At 50.7% G+C, this 24,370-nt stretch overlaps 2 protein-coding genes and 5 non-coding genes across 8 annotated transcripts in view; 4 read left to right on the top strand and 3 right to left on the bottom strand.

The window, feature by feature from the left end:
• ALOXE3 (arachidonate lipoxygenase 3) overlaps window positions 1–11,520 on the bottom strand; it is a 24,568-nt gene extending 13,048 nt beyond the window's left edge. Inside the window, exons 1-12 of the mRNA XM_003791118.2 lie at window positions 10,868–11,520; window positions 10,095–10,299; window positions 8,380–8,461; window positions 6,542–6,661; window positions 6,076–6,201; window positions 4,319–4,422; window positions 3,590–3,762; window positions 2,655–2,798; window positions 2,369–2,572; window positions 2,189–2,275; window positions 1,535–1,704; window positions 743–864 (exon numbers count right to left, since the gene is read on the bottom strand). Coding sequence (XP_003791166.1) covers window positions 743–864; window positions 1,535–1,704; window positions 2,189–2,275; window positions 2,369–2,572; window positions 2,655–2,798; window positions 3,590–3,762; window positions 4,319–4,422; window positions 6,076–6,201; window positions 6,542–6,661; window positions 8,380–8,461; window positions 10,095–10,299; window positions 10,868–11,014 — 1,684 coding nt within the window. The 5' untranslated portion in view covers window positions 11,015–11,520. The remainder of the gene's footprint in view (window positions 1–742; window positions 865–1,534; window positions 1,705–2,188; window positions 2,276–2,368; window positions 2,573–2,654; window positions 2,799–3,589; window positions 3,763–4,318; window positions 4,423–6,075; window positions 6,202–6,541; window positions 6,662–8,379; window positions 8,462–10,094; window positions 10,300–10,867) is intronic.
• A 630-nt stretch (window positions 11,521–12,150) lies between these two features.
• Window positions 12,151–12,223, top strand: TRNAK-UUU. Its single transcript has one exon. It is a non-coding gene; the product is annotated as a tRNA-Lys (tRNA).
• Window positions 12,224–12,777: 554 nt separating this feature from the next.
• On the top strand, window positions 12,778–12,849 carry TRNAQ-CUG. The gene has a single exon. It is a non-coding gene; the product is annotated as a tRNA-Gln (tRNA).
• A 477-nt stretch (window positions 12,850–13,326) lies between these two features.
• TRNAL-UAG lies at window positions 13,327–13,408 on the bottom strand. The gene has a single exon. It is a non-coding gene; the product is annotated as a tRNA-Leu (tRNA).
• A 192-nt stretch (window positions 13,409–13,600) lies between these two features.
• On the bottom strand, window positions 13,601–17,031 carry HES7 (hes family bHLH transcription factor 7). Of its 2 annotated transcripts, none has more exons than XM_003791117.1 (4): window positions 16,988–17,031; window positions 16,021–16,116; window positions 15,340–15,427; window positions 13,601–15,023 (listed from the first exon to the last, which is right to left on the bottom strand). In XM_003791117.1, exons 1-4 carry the CDS (start codon window positions 17,027–17,029, stop codon window positions 14,572–14,574), a joined length of 678 nt encoding a protein of 225 aa, XP_003791165.1. In that variant the 5' UTR covers window positions 17,030–17,031; the 3' UTR covers window positions 13,601–14,571. The 2 variants fall into 2 exon arrangements, with proteins under 2 accessions (XP_003791165.1, XP_012661451.1); XM_012805997.1 differs by having other exon boundaries at window positions 13,972–15,044; window positions 15,346–15,427; window positions 16,988–17,029.
• Window positions 13,917–14,003, top strand: TRNAR-UCU. Its single transcript is given in 2 exon segments — window positions 13,917–13,953; window positions 13,968–14,003. It is a non-coding gene; the product is annotated as a tRNA-Arg (tRNA).
• A 1,671-nt stretch (window positions 17,032–18,702) lies between the features above and the next one.
• TRNAG-GCC lies at window positions 18,703–18,773 on the top strand. The gene has a single exon. It is a non-coding gene; the product is annotated as a tRNA-Gly (tRNA).
• The last annotated feature ends 5,597 nt before the right edge of the window (window positions 18,774–24,370 follow it).

Here is a 24,370-nt window from a genome sequence, read left to right as displayed (position 1 = left end):
GGCGTTGTGGTGGGCGCTTGTAGTCCCAGCTACTTGGGAGGCTGAGGCAAGAGAATTGCTTGAGCCCAAGAGTTTAAGGTTGTGGTGAGCTATGACGCCATGGCACTCTACCCAGGGCAACAAAGTGAGATTCTGTCTCAAAAAAGAAAAAAAAAAAAGAAAGAATAAAAGAAAGAAGGGTGGTCTGAGGCATCTGCTGAGCATTGATGTTAAGAGGAGGCCTGAGAGAAGAGCAATGGTATTAGTGGTCTCAGAGGTCTTTCAGGCAGTGTCAGAGAGATAGAGAGTTAAAATTATACAAAAAGCAATGAGAATTCAGGTAGTAGCAAGACCAACCCACTCCACAATTTGCAGCCAAAGGAAATGAAGAAAGGTGAGTGGCTTGAAGGGCCACCTGGCAGGACAGGCATGAGAGGGTATGAGAGAAAGTGCCAGAATCTTCTGAATTCAGAGACAACTCCTATTGCATAGAGAGCCCTGCAAGCTGAAGTGAATAGACGGACTCTCTATTGAAGGGTGAAGGGACAAGAATGGCATAGTGCAGTGGCCGAGAGCAAGGGCTTTGGAGACAGTGAGAGCTGGCTCTGAATCCTGCCTCTGCCACTTATCCTGTGCCTCCTTCCTCATCTGCTAAGTGGGGACAATAATATATGTACTTCAAAGGCTGGTCAATAAATAAGAACTGACGGGTGCAAGGGACAGGATAAGAGCTAGTAAGGGAGGTGAGATGGAGGGATGATACCTGAGCTCTCCCGGCCCAGAAACGCCTGAGTAAAAATCTCGCCGACCCAGGCCTGCAGCTCTGAATCCTGCTGCACCACAGCCTCGCTGGGATAATAGTAGCCCACGATTTCTGAGACAAAGCTGCAGGAAAGAGATGCTGGTGCCACTAGGGTAACTTTGGGCTCGGGCCTTGACAGAAAACCAAGGCCCACTGCCACTCAGGCTGGGGAGAGGCAGACCACCAGAGTCCACTGAGCATCCACAAGGGTTCAGCTGGGACCCCCAGACTCAGTTGGAACCTAAAGCCTCCTTTGAATCCCACTACCACCACCACCACCCCCGCCCACTCTTGAGTCATAGGTGCTCTGTGCCTCCGTTCTGCACAGGAGCCTGGGGGGGAGATGCACCAAGAGGAGTCTGACTCATGCTGCCTCCTCCCCCTCACCGCTCAGCACCCAAGAGGAAAGGAAGATCTGCCTACCTGAAGCCCCTCCCCCTACACCTATTCTTAGCTGGTGCACCAGCTGTGGTACCTTGACTCCTCTGGACATCCTCTCATTCCCTTCCTCCACTACATCCACACACCCCCAGCCCCTCTCAAGACCGCAGCTACCTGCCATTTCACAGGGGACCTCAAACCAAATTCATACCCTTGAGAATTCTCTATGTTGGAGTCGGAGAGCACCTGGAATCCCCAGCCCCAAGCGCCCTAACCCCAAGAGCCCCAGCTCCACACCACCACAGGGGCCCACATGCCCCGAGCCCAGGAGGCCCTATAGAGCTGGAGGGGCTGCAGGGTCCTGGCCCACACCTCTCAATGGCCGCCCAGATCTTCAGGCCATCGTCTCGGTAGTGGTAGTTGGGGATGGCCAGCACACCGCGGGCCCGCAGACTGTCCGGGAGGCAGAAATTGGTGTAGGTGATGTGGGCCAGACCCGTGCTCATGAGGTAGAGGAGGCCTTGCCTCCCGATGGACGTGACCTGAGGACACAGCACAGCTCGGCTCTGGGGCTGACCCAACCCCCAACCCAGCTAGCTACTGAGGAAGAGGTGAGACTAGTGACTCGGCCCAGGGAGGGGCTTATTCGGTTAATCAGCAGTCCAAGGCCAGTGATCAAACACCTATGGGGGTCTGCCTGACGCGGGCCGTGCAGGTTGCGGCCCTGTTACCTGTACAGGAGATTCTTAGATACTGGGTAATTAAAAGAATGAACTGAAAACCGGGAGAGGCGCGAGCCTGGCTGGGCCCTGGGTCCGCGTGGAGGAGCGCTGGGTCTGGGGATGCCCTGCCTGCGCAACCATGGCCCGAGAGGGTGAAACCCACTGTTGGGAGAGGGGGCGGGGACAAGGTTTGTGGGCGGGGCAAATAGAAAAGTGAAGGGGAGGGGCGGGGCGTGTGGACAGGGCGCGGGCGTAGAACAGGGCTGCTGGGCGGGGCCTCAGGGAACGAGCAGGGAGGCCGCACCTTGTCCACCAGGCCCTCAGGGTTGAGCAGCGTGGCCCTTGCTATGGTGTTCACCTGCAGGGTGTAACGAGTGTGCGGAAGCAGGAGCTGCAAGCGGAGTGAGGTCACGTGAGCCGAAGGTCACAGGAGAATGAAGCCCAGGCCTCGCTCCCTTTGGTCCCGGCCCCGGGTTGCACAGACCTTGTAGATAGGATGGCAGAGGGGCAGCTGACGCAACGTGGCCATGGCGAAGGCCTCGCACAGCAAGTGCGTGCACAGAAAGTGTGTGTTGTTCTCATGCACCAGGAACTCCGAGTTGCGCACCCAAGTCTTGGCCAGCAGCCAGTCCCATTCCGCGTCAGTGGGCAGAAAGATGGGGCTGTCGGGCCCAGGGGTCTGGCTGAGCTGCATCCAAGAATAATGGGGAGGGGGGTCAATACTGTTCCCTGACGGCCTCCCACCTCTGACGCCCCGCCCCCAGGCTTACCTGGATGGCCAAGGGCACCAGCGCCCCCTGGGAGTTGAGCCATAACAGGCAGAGCGGGGCAGTCACATACTGCCGGCGACCGTTTAGGCAATGTGTTGGGGCCTCCGCCAGGATCCAGTAGTCTGCTAGGAAGATGTTCCCCTTCTGGAGAAGGTGCACAGAGGCTTAGAGTGCCATCTCAACCCGCACTCCGCTTCCATCTCCGTTCTCTGCTCAGTTCTACCCCAGAGAGGAGCTGAAGTCCCGAGTTCGGGCCTCTGAAATTCCTCATGCCTGCACTAATGGCCAACGTTGGGTACCTCACCCTTCCCAGAATGTCTGGAATGAGGTCCAGCTGAGTGTCTCCTTGTGCAACCTATCACCTGGCCTCCCTGCCACCCCTCATTCCCGTCCTTCCCACACGCTTAGGTGGAATCCTCTTGGGAGAGCTGACCTGCTGTATCCCACAACAGCAAAATCAACATAACAATGAGAATTAACCAACCTTGTCTCTGGCCTTCTGGAGAATTCCTGAGGGCTTGGCTGCCCCAGACAGCCTGGGTCATCAGCCACCCCTCACACTCTCAGAATTCCTCTTCCTCTTGATTGTCCCTACTGTATCTGATGGCCCTGTACAGGCCTGTCCTAAAGCAGCCTTCTTTGATCCTCAGCAGGTTGAACCTTGGAGGTCCCAGACCAGGGGCTAGGCCTTCTCCAAACTGTCCCTGAGATTGATTGCCCTGCTCAATCACACCCCTCTACTAGGCCCCATCTCAGGCCTCAAATCCTTCCAAACTGCAACTGACCCTCATCCAGGACCAGGGCTGCCCAGAGGAGAAGGCCTACAGGCATGCCACAAGCCAGGACATTTCTCCTTACCCTTCACACATATCCCTTGTTCACGATGGCATCTTACCTACCCCACTATCAAGACCACTGCTACAGTCCTCACCCACCTCTAGCTCTGTCTGCAGGCTGGTACCTGGTCCCAGCAGGGGAGCCACCATGTCATTGGTGACTGGCAGTTTGCTGGGCAAGCTGGAGAGGCAATGGAGCATGACAGGATTGACACCATTCAGGAACTGGTACCCAAAGAAGTGGTCTTCACACCAGTGCTCTGTAACATACTCTAGGGGGCAAAAGATGGTACATGATGGTCTGAAAACTACTTCCCTAGGTCCTGGTCCTCCCAAGCCCTTTGTTTATCACTATTAGGTATTCCTCCTAGGAAACCTATGAGGTAGATATAATTATGTCTTCAGTTTAATAACACACATGAAGGGTCAGAGAGATGGAATGACTTGCCTCGTTGAGTGGCGGCACAATAGGGATTCAAACCTAAGCCTTTCTAGTCCCAAAGCTTGGAATCCATGGTAGTAGGAGTAGGGGAAGAGAGTCATGTGCCCCTGATTAGAATCAGGACCCTTTAAATGATGATGACCCTCTTCCAGGCAAGCAGAGTGTCTCTCTGTCCTCACTCCCTTATTCTCATCCCCTCCTGAGAGGAAATGTCTGGGTTCCTTAGGGAAACTGGGAGATGCCACCAGGGAAACCAGGAGCCCCTCCCACTTGAATCTAGCAGTCTTCCTAGGGGACTAGGAACAGGCCCTTGTACAGGAAGGGGAGGAAAGGGTCTGAGGATAGGGTAAGGTGAATGATAGACCTATCTGCCTGGTTCTGCACACCTGTAGTAAAGGTCTTGTGGCACCAGAAGATGTTCCGAATGTCATCCAGCTTCTTCCAGGAGCCCTTGCGGTCTAGCAGCCCTCGAAGCTTCATGCCTAAGGACCTGGGGGTAAGGGAGGAGGAGGGAAAAGTGAGGGTGGGGTCTTATGGGGGCCACTGTGCCCTCAGACTGGAGGGTCACTTCCCAGAGTAGAGGTGCCTAACAATCCACATAGGAAAAAAAGTCTAATGCTCAATTGAGGCCCTGTGCCTGGGGGAAGCCCGGATCAAATGCAACTGTTCCTCAGAGGGATAATTGCATGTGTGGGAAAAGGTGATGCACATAGCCTATAGTGCAGACAAGTCTTCCTCACTGGTGCTTTGACCTGCTTACTCCAAGCTTCCATCTTGTCATATTCCCCTCAGCTTGCAGGACAAAGCCTCAACTGCTGAGACTGGCTAACCCATGGAGCTCCCTACCAGTTGATTTCTACTAACATTTTGAGGGTTTTCTCCCACCTTGGGCACTAGACAAGGCCAACCAAGACTACTCATCAAACATAATCAGAGACATACTTTGTACACTGAACTGGTAGAAGTGGGTTTGGCATGCAGAAGGATGTACACTTTTCATTTTGTGGATATCTATACTGTTTGAATTTTTACAGTGAGCATTATTGATGTTGTTAAAAGTAGGGTCTTGCTCTGTTGCCCAAGCTGGAGTACAAGTGGTACCATCACTGCTCTCTGTAACCTTGAACTGTTGGACTTACTTCAGCCTCCTGGATAGCTAGAACTACAGCTGCATGCACCTAGCTAACTTTTAATAATTTTTTTTTTTGGAGACAGTGTCTTGCTATGTTGTCCAGGCTAGTCTCAACCTCCTAGCCTCAAAGGATCCTCCGGCCTTAGCCTCTTAAAGTGCTAGGATTACAGTCATGAGCCACTACACCTGGCCTATTATTATTGTTTTAAGCAGTGGGTTCTGGCAATGTTGCCCAGGCTGGAATGCAGTGACTATTCACAGGTGTGGTGATCATAGCTTGCTGCAGCCTAGAACTCCTGGGCTCAAGCGTTCCTTTCCCCTAAGCTTTCTGAGTAGCTGCAACTATGGGCGTGCGCCACCATGCCTGGAAGCATTATTTTATAATAAGAAATAAATGCTTAAAATTAAATTGGTTTTCCCCCATTATCAGCGTTTAATTGAAGCTGCTTCTCCTAGAGCCATCTCCTGCATCTGTTCTTCTAAGCACCTCTCAGAAGCAAATTCTTTTGTGAAGCATTGCTTGATCTCCCCCAAACACATGTCTTGAATCTTCCACCAAACACTCTTCATTCCTTGAGTTCCATGGTAAACCCAATGGCTGCATATCATCCCCCATTATGCTGTGAGCTCTGACATATCCAGCTCATAAAAGCACTTACTAGGTGGGCTCTATCAAAGGAAAGGAAAAGAAACTTAGAACAATTAGGTCGGTGGCAATCAGTCAGCTAGGTAGGCAGTGTAAAGATGCTGATATGCCCTGAAGAGTGTGGGCACCAGGGGAAGGCAAGGAGTCATTAATGATCTGACAGATCCAGGGACAATGTCTATAAGTGCTTGCTCAGAGATGGGGGACTAGGTCAGGAGGGAGGGCCTAGGGTCAGGAAAGAGAGGGGTTGCTGGGAGCAGGGAGGGGGAAATGGGGTCAGGGATGGGGCTGAGGGCAGAGAGGTACACTGGGCATCAAAGGGCAAGGGGACATGAGTGGAAGTGCAGAGAGGGCAGTGTCCTCACGCAGGGATGGCATTGAAGAGTAGCGAGGTTGTCTTGGTGACTGAGTAGCGAATATTGGGCTCCATGTGCAGCAGGGAAGGGATATCAATCTTCATGGGAAAGCCAGGCAGGTACCGATTCCCACTGCTGAGGGTGGGAAGAATAGGAAAGGAACCAGTCAGTTGTCCCTAATGTCCATTCCCCTTAATACTTCACCTCTGTCCTACCCTCAACATCCCCAAGTCTCCCTTTTCTCCTGGCTCCTCCTCTGCCCACTCTGCTCCTGATCCGAAACAAACTCCTCACTCTTTTCCTCTCTGCCAGACCCCTGGGACATCCAGGTCCATTCTACTTCTGACTCTTGAATAAAACTGCACTTATTACAGACTCTGACTCCTCCTGCCAGGCTACTGAGGCCCCATCTTTCCCCCAAACCTTCACTTCACTCCCCTCCCTCTCCCTCTCCCTCCCAAGCCTTGGTCTTCACCTATTGCCCTGTTCCACACGAGGTGGCATCTTGGTCAAGGAAAACTTCTTGTCTGATTCCATCTCCTCAAAGCTGCTGACATCCACCATACGGGGGAAACCGGGAGCATAAATCTTCCAACTTCCAAGGGAAAGAGGTCAGAAGTGGCAGGTTAAGCTTGGGATGAACAAAAATCTTAGGGTTTTTGTGGTTTTTTGAGACAAAGTCCCACTCTGTTGCCCTGGGTAGAGTGCCATGATATCAGCCTAGTTCACAGCAACCTCAAACTCCTGGGTTCAAGCAATCTTCCTGCCTTAGCTTCCTGAGTAGCTGAAACTATAGGCATGCACCACAATGCCCTGCTAATTTTCCTATTTTTTAGTAGACCTCATCTCGCTCTTGGTCAGATTGGTCTTGAACTCCTGAGCTCAGGCAACACACCCACCTTGGCCTTCTAGAGTGCTAGGATTACAGTTATGAGCTACCACATCCATCCAGAAGTCTTAGCTTTTAAAGACATGACTTCAGATGAAAACTCCAGAAACCATTCACTTTCTGGATAGGAGACAAAGCATTAGAGTTTGCTCCCTGAGAACACTGGGCTTCACATCACAGGTAGCATTTGATGATGATGTTAATGCCCACACTGGTTTAGAGATGGGTTTGTATAGGTGAAAAGTATATACGTCTTTGCCTCTGCCGTTCTGAGAGCGAGCATGTACAAATCTTGCCTGGCACAATTCAGGAGAGACTGAGGCAGAACTCTATATGGCTTGGCACCAAGGAGGTAAAATTCCTGTGCCCAGACCAGGGGGCTGGGGCACGTAGGCACGTCGCTAGCATGTCGCCAGGATCTCCAAACTGTGGTTTTGCAAGGTTAGGATACTGCCTCCAGATGGCTTGAGGCTGAAAACAATCGGCCTTTTTTCCCCTTAGCCGTTTCCATATCTACCAAAAAGTAGGGAGTTAACCGTTTCCGTATCTACCAAAAGGCTAGGGAGTTAACAGTCTGCTTCTTCACAGCTACTATTTTGAGTATAATAGATAACTTAGAAGAATGTGTCTCATTAAAAAAGTTAGTTTGCTTTTTACAATATGTTAGTGAGGTAATAGTATGAATATTCGTTAACAACATGTTCGTGCAGCACCAGCTATTTAAGCTGGGAAGAAATAAAGATTTTTGCTATCTGCCTTAGAACAGTAGTCTCCTCTATGCCATATAATTACAATGGCCACTCATAAGAAACTTTCACGCAACAGGTTTGTGTGAAGATTCAGATCATGGCAGGTTTGGGAGTGAGGCTAAGAATGGACTCAAATTGGTGAATACTAGGGTCTCTTCTGGTATCAGGATCTGGATTACTTCAGAGAATGTTGGGAGTTGGGTATGAATTCATCGATGGTATTGAGGCAATTGTTAATACTGTTATTTTGGGTTCAGGTTCAGGTTGAAGTAGAGTTAGTTTTTTTTTGAGACAGAATCTATGTTGCCCTCAGTAGAGTGCTATGGCATCACAGCTCACAGCAACCTCAAACTCTTGGGCTTAAGCAATTCTATTGCCTCAGCCTCCCAAGCAATTGGGACTACAGGAGCCTACCACAACACCTGGCTACGTTTTTTTTTCAGTTGTCATTGTCATTGTTTCGCAGGCCCAGGCTGGGTTTGAACCTGCCAGCTCCAGTGTATATGGCTGGCCACTGAGCTACAGACGCTGAGCCAAAGTGGAGTCAGATTTGAATGAGAATCCTGGTTGGAGTTGGGCTCCCAAGGTTAGAGTTAGGAGGTTAGAGTTAGGAACAATCTGATGGAGGCTGAGGTCAGAATAAAGGTGGGGGAAGAAGTCAGAGGCCAGCCTCACCGGTAGCATTCTTGTCGGGCCTGGAGCTCCCGTTTTCTGTGATCCAGGAGGAGGGGAAGGGAATCTTGACAAATGATTCTTGCTGTGGAGAATGAAAATTACTCTTAATATAAGCTCCTTTTCAAACAATACCTTTTGCAAACCTTACCTTAACCCCACAACCCTTCAGCCCAATCCCCCAGCTGCATCCATGTTAACACATGAAGGCACCCCCATGTTCTTTGTATTTCATCAGTAGAAGGTATTTGAGACAAAGTGACCTCCAAATTATAACACTCTTCCTACCTTTTTTTTTTTTTTGAGACAGAGTTATTTTGTCACCCTTAGTAGAGTGCCATGACATCATAGCTCACAGCAACCTCAAACTCTTGGGCTCAAGTGATCTTCTTGCCTCAGTGGCCCAAGTAACTGGGACTACAGGCACCTGCCACATGCCCAGCTATTATATTTTTTACTTATATTGAAACACAGTGTCACTTTATCGCCCTCAGTAGGGTGCAATGGCATCATAGCTCACGGCAACTTCAAACTCTTGGGCTCAAGCGATTCTCTTGTCTCAGCCTCCCAAGTAGCTGGGACTACAGGTGCCAGCCACAACAACTGGCTTTTTTTTTTTTTTTTACAGTTGGGATCTTGCTCTGGCTCAGGCCGATCTTGAACTTGTGAGCTCAGGCAATCCCCCTGCCTCGACCTCCTGGAGTGCTAGGATTACAGGCATGAGCCACCTCACTGGCCTTTTTTTTCTCTTACCTCAGCCTCCCAAGTAGCTGGGACCACAGGCTCCCGCTTTTTTTTTTTTTTTTTTTAAGAGACTGGGTCTCACTCTGGCTCAGGCTGAGCTCAGGTGATCCACCCACCTCAGCCACAACTAGCTCTTAATTTTTTGCATGTTTGTCTCCTTTCTAGCCTATACACGCAATGAGGGCACAAGTCATGTTGTATTCATTTTCTGTATTCCCATGTCTAGCATGGTGCCTGCTACCTTGCCCATAACATGCACTTGATAAATGACTGATGAACAAATATATTTTGTGATGCTATTGGTGAACATATCATGGTAATGGATGGGAGTGTATAGTGCAGTCTATAATGAGCTCACTGTGGGCTGTGGAGTAACGTTCCCCAGCCTAACCTTGACTTGGAATATTCTTCTCTCAAACCTGAGAATCATCTCAACACTCAGAGCTGCCCTAGTGTTGCCTCTGGATCAGAGAGCTCTGAAAGTAGAAGGCAGTCAAGCCCAGCATCCTTGAAAGGCCTCAGATATTCTACAATGCATCCTAAGAGTGCCTCACCGAGACTTCATCTGTACTGGAAAAGCGAGTAGTAGGAGACAAGGCCTCTCCAGCTGCATTCTCTTAACATTGAGGGCTTCTTCACCAATTGAATAACTCAGCCACTAGGTTAATTCCTCTCTGGGCTCCAGAGGAATTCACTCTGGGGAAATGCAGAGGGAAGTGTGGAAAGCAAATTGCCATGAGTGAGAGAGAAGAGTGCATGTCTACCTCAGTGTGTGTGTCTAGTGACTATGTATCTCTAGAGGAGTCTCCCTTGCAATAGGACTTGAGAGGCTCACTTTTTTCAAAAAGCATTTCCTGGGAGCCCAGAGTTCCTGACCCCAGTCCTATTCCCTACACCCTGGGCTCTGTGATACCCTACCTCCAACCCCAAAAGATGCCTTCTGCAGTATACTTTTGCCCTTGCCTCTGGCCCACCTGTTCCTGGTCTCAGCTCCATTGTGCAATAGCCTTCAATCCATTGATAGCAGGGGAAGTGGGAAATGGTACCATCCGGGGCAGTGACACAGATGCTGCTGCAGTACCAGGAGTCCTTGCGGAAGAAAGCGTAGCGCTCCTTGTGCACACGCAACAGCAAGAGCTCACCTAACTCTGCTGAGCAGTGCACCTTGTACTTCTGTACCTGAGGGGACAGGTACAGAAGGTGAGAGGCAGAGAACTGCTAAAGCCGTCCTTGCCCCCTTGCAATGTGCATCTATACCTGTGCCTATTTGGGTATATAAACTTGAGTTGCTGCTAACCCACAGGATGCCTTTGTATTAGAATTAGAGAACGGCAACCCTCATTCAGCTAGAAGCAGGCACCCCACACAGTGTGAGCAGAGTGGGCACTAGTGGATTTCACTAGCCTCTTGGCCACTGAGGAACCTTTGTGTAGGTCATCAGCAAACAATCCTTGGGACTGAGGAAAGCAGGCAGATCCCCTCCAGAGAAGAGGAAACCCAGGCTTCAAAGGCTACCATCAAGTATGCTAGCACAGGACATCTCCCCATCTCCCTGCTCAGTACTCTTTCCTCTCAACCTGGATAGAGTTTATCATCAGGAAAGACCCTGACTGCAACAGCGGTGGTGATGAGATCAGAGCCACCATCCTGATTTGATGAGTCCAGGAGGAGTGATCTTCCTCTCCATCAGGGTGCCTTGCAAGCCCTGCCCCTCAGGGGTTGTGCTTCCTCTCTCCTTTGTACTCACCGATCCAGGGGTGAAGTCCCTGCCAATTCGATCCAGCCGCTTCTTGGGGCTTTCACCACATGTGCCCACAAGTGTGACAGAGATGTTGTCCAGTGTGCCAGCCATCAGGTAGGGGCCAGTAGTCACACACAGGCGATACACTGCCATGATGGAAGGGAAGGAGGGCTGCCCCCAGCAAAGCTGGCCACAGCAGCAGCCGGCCTGAAGGAGGTGAGCAGCAGGTCTGGCAGACTGGATTTCTGGGAGGCAGGGATGTAGGTGCAGGAGGGGCCTGAGGAGGGGCCCAGCTCTCTCCAGATGCTCCTGGGCTCTCTTCGGGTGCTCCTGGGCTCCGAAGCTCCTCGCTGGAGGCTTGAGCTCCCTTTCTCCGCCCACAGCTTGCACCCTAATACTTATTTGCGTGACTCTAGCACAGCCGGTCCCTCTGGCTGGCTCGCCCAGATGGATATCAGGAGTCTAGGTCCCACTGGAAGGGAGGGACCAGATGCTGAGATGGAGTCAGGGAGGAGGTAATGCCTGTGTAATTGGAACACTGCCCTTCATCTGGTCAGGGGCCCAACTGATGCTCTGGGGCCCTTGCCCACCCACTTCCCAACTTCTTTCAAGACCCTTTTCTCTGCTCTCCTAGCCAGACCAGAGCTCGAGGTAGCTGCATTCCTACACGTGAATCATCCATGTGAATCACTACACAGAGGTGAGCCATACTTGGCCACAAATCTCACAGCCATACACAGCTGAGTCGCACACGCATTCCAGCAGCCGGCAGGTAATCAGAAACACCTCTCTTATCATTACACCCATCTCCCCAGGCCCTCTCTGTCCCCAGCCTTTGGAATAGGGGCGGCCAGGAAAACAAAGTGGAATCCTGGCTCACAGCGTCTGAAGGCCTCATGTGGCATTCTTTCCACTCCAGGCCCGCCCTGGGCCTGCGGGACCGTAGGCGGTGGCACAGGTGCCAGAGGTGTCCGAGATCTGGGTCACAGGAGCTGGAGAGAAAGCTTTTGCGAGGTAATTCCCGTAGCCCGCAGTGGCCTCGCGCGGCCAATCCTGGCGCTGCACAATTCAAGCCTCCCGCGATGCTCTCTAGTCCCTGCGCCCCAACCGCTCCCGGGCCTTTGAAAGGGGCAAAGAAAGAAACAATCGGCATCAGGCGGCTTCTTTCGCTTCCTGGAGTCTGTGCCAGAAGCCTCGGAGTTCACACACTATTCTCCGTCGGTTTTGTAAGGCTGGACTTCCCTGTATGCAAATCTCTTATAGATAAGAGAGAGAGTATATGGTCGGAAGCCCGGATAGCTCAGTCGGTAGAGCATCAGACTTTTAATCTGAGGGTCCAGGGTTCAAGTCCCTGTTCGGGCGTACATTGTATTTTAGAATGCAATTAACATGTTTTGCTCCTTACTAATAAGACAATAGAAAATGATAACAAGAGGGGTTATCTGGTTTTATAAATAAATGGTATTAAGGGGAAATGGAACATGCTTTCCAAAAGATAGAGTTGTAGAGCGAAAGAAAATACGTTTTAGGGTAGTTACATATGTATGTCATATATTGTAGTACTTTAAATTTTCTAGTAGCCACATTAAAAAAAGTTTTAAAAAAGGAGAAATAAAATGTAGTAAAATATTTAACCCGATATCCCAAAGTCTTATTTTAATATGTAATTAATATTTTAAATTATTAATACAATTTTGTCCTTGTGCACAAATCATTCTATATACAATGTATATAGCAGCTGACAGTGCATTTCTATTTATATTCCGGGTGCTCAATAGCTGTGTTCACTATATTTTCCAGCAGACTTTCTTTTGTTTCCCGTTGTTTTCTATAAACAACGGGTGGATGGTGATAAACAAACAGAATAGAACAAAGCAGTAATGAATACAATTTCTGAAAGGTGTCTTCCGCGGATGGGTTCCATGGTGTAATGGTTAGCACTCTGGACTCTGAATCCAGCGATCCGAGTTCAAATCTCGGTGGAACCTTTGTATTTTACCTTAATGTTACATTTTGCCTTAATGTTAATATTATCCTGTGTTAGTTTCATTAAACGACATATTCTCTTTACGACCTGGGAACATTTGAAAACCAAAAGCGATTCACGACACTCATCTTTGAGCTTTCCGCCCTGGGCAATAGGATTCTCTAGTGCACACCGCCAGGAGGAAATGCAGTAAATCTTCTAAATATATTCATATATTCGAGGTTGCGCTAATTTTGAGTTGAAAATGTTATCTTTGGAAACACGTTAAAATAGAGATCAGTTATGAAGACATTAAGATTTCTTCACTAGTTTCTATCCTGTCTTGATTTAAGGTTGAGAAGCTGATGTAAGATCTGTCTGGAAGACTAGTGATGGAGGTAGGGGTGAAACCACTAGCAGGGACTTTATAAAACTAAAGAAATTTTCCAAATGACCTCTTGTGAAATAATTACTGTGTGCTTAAAGAGAAAAACCTCCCTGGCAGCGGTGGGATTCGAACCCACGCCTCCGAAGAGACTGGAGCCTAAATCCAGCGCCTTAGACCGCTCGGCCACGCTACCTGCCTCAAACAACCTTTCCCTGTTCTCTTCCTAAGAGACTAGAAGGAAGAAGTGGGCCAAAGACTAAGGAATCAAATTGATTGATGTCCTTTTCCCAGATGTTTCCAACCAGGAATGGGAAACCGTTGAGACTCCTGACCACATTAGGAGCAGATGATAGAACAAATCAACCAAAAGAAACAGACACACAGAAATTTACAACAAAAAATATTTATTGGGTAGGGCCACATCCGGGAGTGGAGGTGCGCCTGAACCGGAAGCACACCCCAAGCAGATAGCCAGAGCTCTGCATTCGTTCATATTTCGTTGTTTGCCCTCCCTGCTTTTTGCGAGCCCTCATTTCCACCTGGCTCATAAGCTTTGCGCCGGTTATTTCTATCTGTCTGGCTTCGGAGATCCAAACCGCACGCTCTTCACACGCCCTGCCCAATTCCTTCACACCCTTCCCAAACCTGCCCCTTTCCCATTCTACTACCCGTAAGTCACAGGACGCCAATGCCCACCAGGTGGCTCTGTGGCGCAATGGATAGCGCATTGGACTTCTAGTGACGAAAAAGCGATTCAAAGGTTGTGGGTTCGAATCCCACCAGAGTCGATTTTATTTGAATTTTTTTCTTTCCTTTTTATCCTACTTTCCTCAAAGACCCCCCCCCCCAATCCCTTTTTCCCCTACCCTATCTGTTTTCCACCTGGTTTCAGTTCCAACCTCAGTCTCCACTCTGCTCTCTTCTTTACTTACCTGTCTGTCCCGGAGCTTGGGCCATGGAGAGCAAGACTGGGGGTGGGAGACAGAAGGGAAGGGAAAGTGGGCGTGGACACCGAGATAAAGGCAGGCCCCTGGCTCGGGGACACACGGGGATTTAATAACCACTTTATTCCATGCACTAGGGACTTGTAAAGGAACCGGGACTCGGCGGAGAGCAAAGAGTGTACAATCCTAGACGCAAGGAGGAGGGGGTCCGGGAAAAGGGACAAGAACCAGGGAAATATATATTTATATAGATACTCTAATATAGACCACATCTCACCCGCGCGCTGAATCCGCGCGCCCCGCCGCACTCCCCAATACCTCCTCGCCCGGACGCCCGGGTCCCTCTGCTGCCCATGGGCTGGAGTCTCTACTCCACCCCCAGTCCCCGCCTCCATCCCCCCCCCCCCAAAACTCAGGGCCAAGGTCTCCAGAAAGCGGTTGGCGGGGGTGGCGGGGCCTTGGGCGCCCCGTCTTGTTTGTGAGGCGGCGGTGGCGGCGGCAGCAGTCCTGTGAGGGGCGCTGGAGCGCCGCAATCCCTGGCGCGGGGGGAGCAGAGGGATGAGGACCACGCGCAGCGCGGGCTAGGGGGGCCCTGGTGCACTGGGGGGCGCTGGTGCAGCGCGAGGCCTAGGGCGGGTGCGGCGGGATCCAGCGGAGGGCGCGGCGCTGGAGACCTCGGATCTACCGGATCCGGTCGCGGCAGCTTGGGGCGCAGGTAGCCGTGCAGCGCGGAGAAGAGCTGGGCGCGGGCGGCTGGGCTGGCGTCGTGCGCAAAGGCAGCCAAGCGAAGGAGGCACTCGCGGAAGCCGGACAAGTAGCAGCTGGCGAGCGCCTCGGCGTCCTGGGCTGGGGACCGGGGAACCCCTGGAGCCGCGGCGGCGGGCGCGGCGGGCAGGAGCACAGGCGTGCAGGGTAGGGACCCAGCAGGGGTGAGGGAAAGGACGGAGCGCAGAGATACAGAGGCCGGACAGGCGCACAGAGACAGGAAACCAGATGGACGGAGAGAGAGAGAAAATGAGAGACACAGACAGATACGCGCGGGTGTTATTAACCTCGCCTCGGAGCAGAACCTGCCATTCCCCAAACCCACCGTCCTCCGCTGGGCCCGCCCAGTCTTCCCCAGCCCGAGTCTCCACTACTCCCCTCGCCCTCCCTCTGCTGCCCCACCCCCGCGCTGTACCCGGGGGCTCCACCCGGCTTCGCTCCCTCAAGTAGCCCACGGCGAACTCCAGTATTTCTGCTTTCTCCAGCTTCGGGTTCCGGAGGTTCTACAGACGGGAGGGGAGGGCGCAGAGACAGACAGGGGTGGGGAGAGAGGGGGAAAGTGGCAGGGGGAAGAAGGGAGGGACGGATGCGGGAGCTGGGGGTGCCCGGAATTTGATTTACCCGCGGCTTACAGAACGCGCGACTGAATGCGGAGCGGATGACCAAGGATGGTCATGCCCCACCCTGAGAGGAAACTGTCCAACCCGAGGGATGGACCCAATACCCGTTGAGTGAGGAGGGGATTTGAAACAGCAACTCAGGGAGTGAAATTAACCACTGACAGAACTGAAGCTGGATGCTCTGAAGGGGGTGGGAGAACTGAAGGGGGCCTTTAGGTAGCCAAAGGGTGAAACTAACAAACCGTGGGAGTGAAATTTACAGATCCAGGCGTGAAACTTACAGACCCCAGGGGGTGGTGTAGAAGATCGCGATGCGAGAGCCAGAGGGGGTCTGGGATGGGATTCCAAGGGCGGGACTCGGGTCAGGATGCTTTAGGGCCATGATCACCAATCCAGCGTACGTTCCCACCCCATTGAGAAACCCTGGGACGCGGGTACCGGATGCCTGGGGGTCTGGGGCTGGCAGAGGGACTGACCTGGTCCCGGGTCCGCTCTAGCAGGAGCAGCCTCAGCTCTTCCAGGCTGCGGTTGATGCGGTCCCGGCGCCGCTTCTCCACAAGCGGTTTCAGCATCTGCGACCAGCGGGAAAAGGGGAGCGGGCCGACCGGACCGATACTCAGCGCGGTCGCGCTGGTGTCCAGATCCCGCCGCTGGGAGAGCCGGGCTTCCACCCCTTCCCCGAGGCCCCCAGTTCGATCCCTTTCCGCTCCCCTAGGGCCAGTTTCTGTAGCTCGCCTCCTCTCTCTCCCGGGTCTTCCGCATTCTCCTTTCTGAGACTCGTCCTCCCGCCTCCCCTCTCTGTGTCTCTCCTTCTCTTTTTCTCTCTACGTCTCCGTCTCGTGCAGTATCTCTCTGTGTCTCAGTGGAGAACTTTGAGGACCCTCTTTGCTCGCAAGCACTTGGGCCGCACGGTTTCGGGCTCAGAGCTGGCGGCCCTGAGTGTAGAAAGGGAGACACCTAGCGCGACCGCTCCTCTTCTCCCTCAAACCCTTCTAGGCCATCACCCTTCTCCACTGGTTCTCGTCTTACACTCGGACTCGGCCTCTGGAACCAATGTCCCGGGGGCTTCTCCATAAGACCACATTGGACCAGCTTCGGCTCACAGATAGGCAGAAGTGCCTATCTTCTCCTGTTTGTTCCCACCCTCCTCCCTTGGTTCCATCCCCTTGCTTATTTTACTCAAACTCCAGCCCCCTCCCAGCCCTCCTGGCCACCAGGTGCCGAGCCCTCATTACCCAGGGCCCTAGACCTGTGCTTCCACCGCCCACGCAGGTATTGCTCTGACCTGGTCCTCTTCTTTATACTTTATAGCTTCCTCTACAGCTCCTGGTTTCTTGGGTCCCCGGGCACCTCTCTCTTTCCACCCCTGTGTTCCCAGGCTCTCCCCCGACCCACTATATCTGGCCTCGGGGCCTCTGCTCACTCTCCCCTCCCGCCTCTCACCTTGGGGCCGTCCCTATTCTCAGTTCGATCCCGGGTGACCATTACTCCTCCGGACCCTGGTGTGGACCGGATCCCAGCTAGCCTGGAGCCTTATATTCCGCGGTGCCAGGGTAGGAGGGATGGGACCCAGACCCGCCCCCTTCAGCACCCAGATTCCGCCGGCTAGGACCCCCGGCACGAGGCTCCCGGAAAGGGGAGGAGTGAAAGGGGGAGGGGAAGGAAAGGAATTGTCCTGGGAGTGTGGGAAACGAGGGGCGAATGGACACTGACTAGTTTAGGGACCATAAGGCTGTTTATAGGAGGCGGGACCCAGCTGGAGGGAGGAGGCTACTAGGGGCAGAGGGAGATTAGGTTATTTGGAACAGAACCCATTTAAGGATGAAGTTTCGAGTTTCCCCAGAATTGAAGCTTTCTGGGAGGCTCACTGTACCCTCACTATCTCTGAAATAAAAGTTAGCACCCCTAATCTCCGCCCCCCAATGAATTTTATATATCTTCCCCAAACTTTGCCTTCTACTCAGGATAGGCAGCAAGCCGTGTGTTTAGTGGATCTGCCTCACTGAAGAAGTGTTCTGCCAGGAAGTAGAAGAGCCACTCTGCTCTATGTCAGTTCCATTCAAGTCCCCTAACATCTGCAGGCTCACTGTGCTATGGACACTGGTCTAGGCTAAAAGGTTCACACTGAGACGTGCCATAAAGACCCAGCTTATCCTGCAAGACCATCTAGTGTGGAAAAGAGGTGTCATCAAGTAGCTATCACCTCAGAGTGAAGTAGGTGCTCTGGGAAGAGTCTCCTTGAGGGTGGCTGAACTGAGGGAACTTAAGGAAGAGGAAGCAAGTGTTTGAAACATAGGAATGAATGAAGAGATGTTTGCGCTTATAGTACAACTATTTTATTCAAAATTGATCATAGAAGATTCAGAAGTAGCTCACTGGATGCCTTTGGAGGCCCTTTGGGATTGTGAGGGGGCAGGGAGCAGGCAGTTGTCCTAAAGGGCCATAAGAGGGATACAAAAATAGGATCAACACCCACCTCAAACCAAGAGCATGGCTCTCTGCATAATGATGCGCGCACATTCGGAGGCTTCAGGATAAAGTGCTGGAGAAAATAAATCAAAAATTGAAAGGTACAGGAAGACTGCCGAGGACAAAGACACAGAAGGACAGGGTTACAGACCGAGACGGAAGATAGCTGTGAAGTCAGAGAGAAGTACGGTTTTCTCTAAGCCCTCCTAGAGCCCCTCCACACCTTGGTTTGGTGTTTTTGTTTTTTTCACGGAGCCTGCCTTGCCAAAGCCCCAGCCCAGAGGGGCACAGACCTTGAGAGAGGGGATCCGGTTTGGGATCAGAGCCCCCCAAACATCCCACCTCCCCCTACCTTGGCCAAATGGGAGCGCAAATGTGTGGCACTAGCAGCCCCCGCTGCCCCCCTCCTTGGGAACCTGGGCTCAGGCTGAGTTTTTCTCACCTGCACGCGAGGCTTGGGGGCCGGAGCTGTTCGCACCCAGGTGTGGGGCCGCCCCTGGCCATATGGGGCGCCTTTATGGCCTGGTCGCCGGATCCTGCGGCTGGAGGAAGGATGGCCTGGCGCTCCACCTAAGTTGCCATAAGGAGCCAGTCCTTCCTTGAGGCGCTGTTCTACGCTACCGGCTTGGCTGGTTCTAGCTTAACCTCTTACAACTTCAGCTTAAACCATGAGGCACTTATTACAAATAGCATTGGTGGTTCAGTGGTAGAATTCTCGCCTGCCACGCGGGAGGCCCGGGTTCGATTCCCGGCCAATGCAAGCTACGAATTTTTTTTTCCTTCCCCCAAAAGGGCACGTTATATTTAACGACCTAAGAAGCATCTTCGTTTAAACATTTCTACTAAATATTAAATTTAGCATTTTGACGATCCCAGAATTTGAAGCCCCAGACCTAGATCCTGATTCCTCATGTTCTCAAACTCCCCTCCTCCCAGCCTGGAGGTCTTACCGACTCCACACCCCTCACTCCGCCCCCAACCCACACCTCCACAGGCGTGACCCTGAGAAAGGACATGATACTCGGATCCCTGCCCCGGGGGGTCTCCCGGCCCTCCACTGGGGGAGGGGTCGGGTCTCTCCGCCCTACACACTCGAAATGCCTTACTCTTTGCATTTCTTTTCTTCTATCTTTTACTTTCTGTTCTCTCTGAATCACCCTCCCTTTTCTTAAGTTCATGGATCTGGCTGGGCCTTCTGGTCTCTCTGTCTTTCCGTGTTTCTGAGTGCCTCTCCTGTTCTTTCCAGATCTCTTAGCCACTTCAGTTCTGGGTCTTCAGTTGTCTTGTCCCTCCGCCTCTCTGATTCTGGGTCTCTCCTTTCTCGCAGCATCTGCGTCTCCGCATCAGGGTCTCTCCAGGTGTCTGAGATCACTCGTCGTCTCTCCGGGTCTCTGTCGCCTCCCAGGTCTCTGCGCTCCCACGTTCCTGCCATCCCCTGTAAGCAAGGGAAGCTCGTTCACACCTCCAAGTTTTAGACACCTCCCCTCCCCGCCCCTTCCCGGCTGCTTTGATCCCGCACGCGTCAGGCCGACGGGAGGGCTGGCAGACGCACGGCCACCTGCCGCGGCCACTTGTGGGAGGGGACGGGGCGGCCCGGGTCTCCCAGACCCGCCGCTCTAGCTTTCTGCTCTCTTCCCGCGCAATCTGCTCCCTCCACGCCCCTCTTCTTGGCACGGTCTCCAGCTGCTGCCAGGGCTTGCGTGGCCAGGATCTCCCGTGTGCGGAGTTTAGGTCTCGGTCTTTATCTGTCTCGCGTCTTTGTAACTCACCCCAAGTCTGTGTCTCTGTCTCCTGTCTTTTTCGCCTAACCGCTTCATCTCCGGTTGGGTTTGGATCTCCGTGATTGTCAGTGACTGCCAATGCTCTCTTCTCAGCTCTAAGCTGTGACAGTGGCTCTCAGAAGGAAATTGTCAAACAATCTGGGCATCTATGCGTCTGCGATGCAGCTACTGTATTTATTTGTTCAGTTGGTATTTCTGGAGCGCCTCCTGTGTACCAAGTATCATTAGGCATTGGAAGTACTTGGGTTCCGGGGTATCCTGACACTTATATCAGAGCTGGGAAAGAAGAGAAAATAACTAAGAAAGCAGAAAATAATATAGTTCCAAATGGTTATAAGACTGTGGGAAGAAAACAAAGATACAAAAAAACAGTTGTGACAATGACTTGAACGTGAAATGCCACTTATTCAGGGCGGTCAGAAGCTGCCTCTATGAGTAGGTGACATTGTGAACCTAGGGCAGCCGGCGGTCAGGAGTCCCGACAAAAGGAAGAGCAAGCACAAAGACTTTGGGGCAGGAAAGCGCTTTCCTGCTGGGAGCTGCAGAAAGAGGGCCAGGGAGCCTGGGATGGAAAATTGAAAGAAAGGCAGAGATTATGTGAGAGAGGAAGGAATGGCACATCCTATAAGGCCTTGAAGACTCCAGAAGGACTGTGGGTTTTAGTCTGGGGTCAAGGGGAAGCCAGCAAGGGATTTTCACTAAGAAAGTTCTACTTCCAACTTACGTTTTAAAAGATCACTTTGGCTGCTATGCAGAGAATGGAAGCAGAGAGTTCACTTGGGGAGCTGAAACAGTTTTCCAGTGAAGACATAATGTTGGCTGCTACTGAGGTTTTGGCGGTGGATAGAGAACATGAATGGGTTACTTCTAGGTCACTGACTTAAGTACAGTCTTGCGTCACTTAATTATTGAAACAGGGTCTGAAAAATGTGCTGTTAGTGATGCCAACATCATTGAGTGTGCTTAATCAAACCTAAATGTTATTGTCTACTTAGGCTAGATGGCATACCCCATTGCTCCTAGGGTACAAACTTATACAGCATGTCACTGTTGAATTATTGTAAACAATTATAACACAATGATATTTGTGTATTTAAACATAGAAAATGTAGAGGCCCTGGCAGAGGATCACTGGAGGACTGGAGTTGAGACCAACCTGCGCAATATCTTCAGACACCCTCTCCACCTTCCACCCCCATCTCTATAAAAAAATAACTTTTAATGGTGGCACCTGTGGCTCACCACCCCATATGCCAGAGGTGGTGGGTTCAAACCCAGCCACGGCCAAAAACTGCAAAAAAAAACTTTTACGAAATTTAACCCAGCATGAAGGTGTCCACTCTAGGTTTTAGCTACTCCAGAGGCTGAGGCAGGAGGATCATTTGAGGCCAGGAGTTTGAGGCTGTAGTGAGTTAGGATCACACCATTGCATTCTAGCCTGGGTGACAGAGTGAGACCATATCTGTCAAAAAAAGAAAGAAAGAAGAACACATGACACAATGATAAGAAAGCTACAAGAGATTTCACTAGATGATAGAAATTTTTCAGCTTCATTATAATCTTATGGGAGCACTGTTGTGTATGGGGGACATTACTGGCTCAAATGTCCTCATAGGATGCATGACTGTAATTGGGTAGATAGTCGTTCTTTTTACTAAGATGGGAAATACTTTGGGATTGAGGATAGAAGTTTGAGGAGAGAACCAAGTATTACGCTTTAGCCGTGTTAGTTAAGATCTCCTCTCAGACTTTCCAGTGGAGGTTACACAGGCTGGAGGTACGTGAGTTTGGAGATCAGACCTGGAGAGTAAATATGGGGGAGCGATTGGGTGTGGATGGCTTTTAATGCTATGAGACTGGAGGACCTATGTAGAGAGTGTGTACAGAAAAAGAGCTGAGCATTGACCCCTGAAACATCCCAACTCTTACTTAGAGGTGAGTTGAGGAGGAAGAATTGGCAAAGGAATTTAGAGTGGCCAGAGGGGTAGCAGGAAAACCAAGGAGGCTGAGTTTCTGGAAACCAAAGAAAGAGAGTGTATGAAAAAGCAGACTTTGTGATCTATTGCACAGCATGGTGACCACAGTTAATATTAACATATTATATATGTAAAATTTTGAAATTGCTAAAGAAGTAGGTGTTTGTTTTGTTCTGTTTTGTTTTGTTTTTGAGACAGAGCCTCACTATGTTGCCTTTAGAGTGTTGTGGCTTCATAGCTCACAGTAACCTCAAACTCCTGGGCTCAAGCAAGTCTCTGCTCAGCCTCCCAAGTACCTGGAACTATGGGTGCCCCGCTCGCTCTTGGTCAGGTTGATCTAGAACTCCTGAGCTCAAGCAATCTGCCTATCTTGCCCTCCCAAAGTGGTAGGATTATAGGCATGAGCCACCACGCCCGGCAAAATATCTTAAATGTTCTTACCACAAAAAAATTTTTAGTCTAAGTGGAATGGAAAGCCAGTGGAAAATTGTCATTAGGAAAATTATATTCCTAATAAATATAACTTTATATGTTAAAATTACACTATAGGCTAAGCACCTGTAGCTCAAGTGGCTAAGGCACCAACCACATACACCAGAGCTGCCAGGCTAGAATCCAACCTCGGTCCGCCAAACAACAATGACAACTATAACCAAAAAATAGCCAGGCGTTGTGGCAGGCACCTATAGTCCCAGCTACTTGGGAGGATGAGGCAAGGGGATCACTTGAGCCCAAGAGTTTGAGGTTGCTGTGGCCAGTGATGCCACGGCACTCTACCCAGGGCAACAGGTTGAGACTGTCTCAAAAAAAAAAAAAAAAAAAAGTTACACATTAATTAGCTTGACTTACTCATTCCACAATCATACATCACATACGAGTATATACAATTATTTGTCAAGTGTTTTTTGTTTGTTTGTTTGTTTGTTTATTTTTGAGACAGAGTTTCACTTTGTTGACCTTGGTAGAGTGCTACGGTATCATAGCTCACAGCAAGTTCAAACTCTTGGCTCAGGTGATTCTCTTGCCTCAGCCTCCGAAGTAGCTGGGACTACAGATGCCCACCACATGCCTAGCTATTTTTAGAGACAGAGTCATGCTCTCGCTCAGGCTGGTCTCCAACTCCTGAGCTCAAGCAATTACCACCTTGGCCTACCAGAGTGCTAGGATCACAAGCATGAGCCACCTTGCCCAGTATTTGTCCATTTTAAATAATCAATAAGTGGGTTTTTTTTTTTGACCCCGTATCCAACAAGAATAAATAAAATTTTGAAAAAAAGAGAGCAATCACTCTAAGTTGCCAAGAAATCAAGCAAGGCAAAGGCAGAGAAGCAACCATCTAATATGGCTCTTGTAAGTCATACAAGACCCAGAGGAGAATGACTTCTGCGCTTGTGCCATTTGAGTGGGTTTAAGTGAGAATGAAATGTGAAGGCAGGCAGGTAGTGGCTATAGACGACCTGGACACGTTTTGCTATCACTAGGGAACAAAAAAATGTGTGGCATCTAGGAGCACAGAAAGCAGAAGAGGGTTGCTAGAGTAAGTTTGACACTGATGGGAACAGCCAAGCCCAGGGCGGAGGTTGGGGGGTGGGGTAGACCAGTACCAGATACATATATCAACTTCAGCAGTAGGGAAAACCCTTTTCCCATGTGAGGTGGGGAGAAGGGTGGGGGTGGGTTGGTTTGTGAGAAGCATGACCCTCTTTCTCTAAGAACAATGGAGCAAGCCCATTGCTGAAGCAGGGAGAGCTATAGGTCCTTTGAAGACAAAGAAGGTGTAAAATGTTCCTTTTGAATAGGATTAAGAGTTTGAGATGTGGGACCAAGAATTTCAGCAGAGGCCAATTCACCATAAAACTAGGGAAGTTTGGGAGCCTTCACATACACAAGAGGGCCCTGGCACAGGACCATATGCTTCTGTAAAATTTGCAAACTATAGAACTTTTCACTGCAAGTGGTAAAGACCAGTTTGTTTGTTTGTTTGTTTGTTTGTTTTTCTCCTCGGCTGCTCCTTTGTCACACTCTCCCCCTGGTACTGGAGTGACTATGGGCATTTTGGGGATCTCGTTATGGGGAAGGTAAATAAGGAGACACATGAGATATGGAGTTTCATGGGATGTGTTTAGGTGATGTGCAGTCACTTCCACATATAGTGTAGGAATGGCTTGCAGGGACACTCCTGGCCCCTGTGCCCAGTCATCAGACTTTGTGCTGTGTGAGTGCCGGGCCAGAGGACACATGTGATATGAATGTGTCCACGATGAGTACATCGAAAAGAAACAAGATTTGAACTAGAGCCAGGAGCTAGTTTGAGGAAAGTACTATAGAGGTGCGCAGTTTGTTAATACAAATCCCTGTGATTTATTTTTCCAGACATTATGGCATTTGGCAGCTTTTTCAATTTACAAGTTGTAATCTCTCCTTTCACTCTAAGTATTACTTTTTAGGCTCGGCGCCTATAGCTCAGTAGTTAAGGCACCAGCCACATACACAGGAGTTGGCAGGTTTGAACCCAGCCAGAGCCTGCTAAACAACAATGACAACTACAACAAAAAAAAACCTAGTGTTGTGGCAGGTGCCTGTAGTCCCAGCTACTTGGG

Source organism: Otolemur garnettii, unplaced genomic scaffold (genome assembly GCF_000181295.1).
Source record: "Otolemur garnettii isolate 467f Iridium unplaced genomic scaffold, OtoGar3 scaffold00046, whole genome shotgun sequence".
Classification (NCBI taxonomy): domain Eukaryota; kingdom Metazoa; phylum Chordata; class Mammalia; order Primates; family Galagidae; genus Otolemur; species Otolemur garnettii.
Note: the sequence above shows the minus strand (reverse complement) of the source record. Positions and strands in the feature narration are given on the sequence as shown.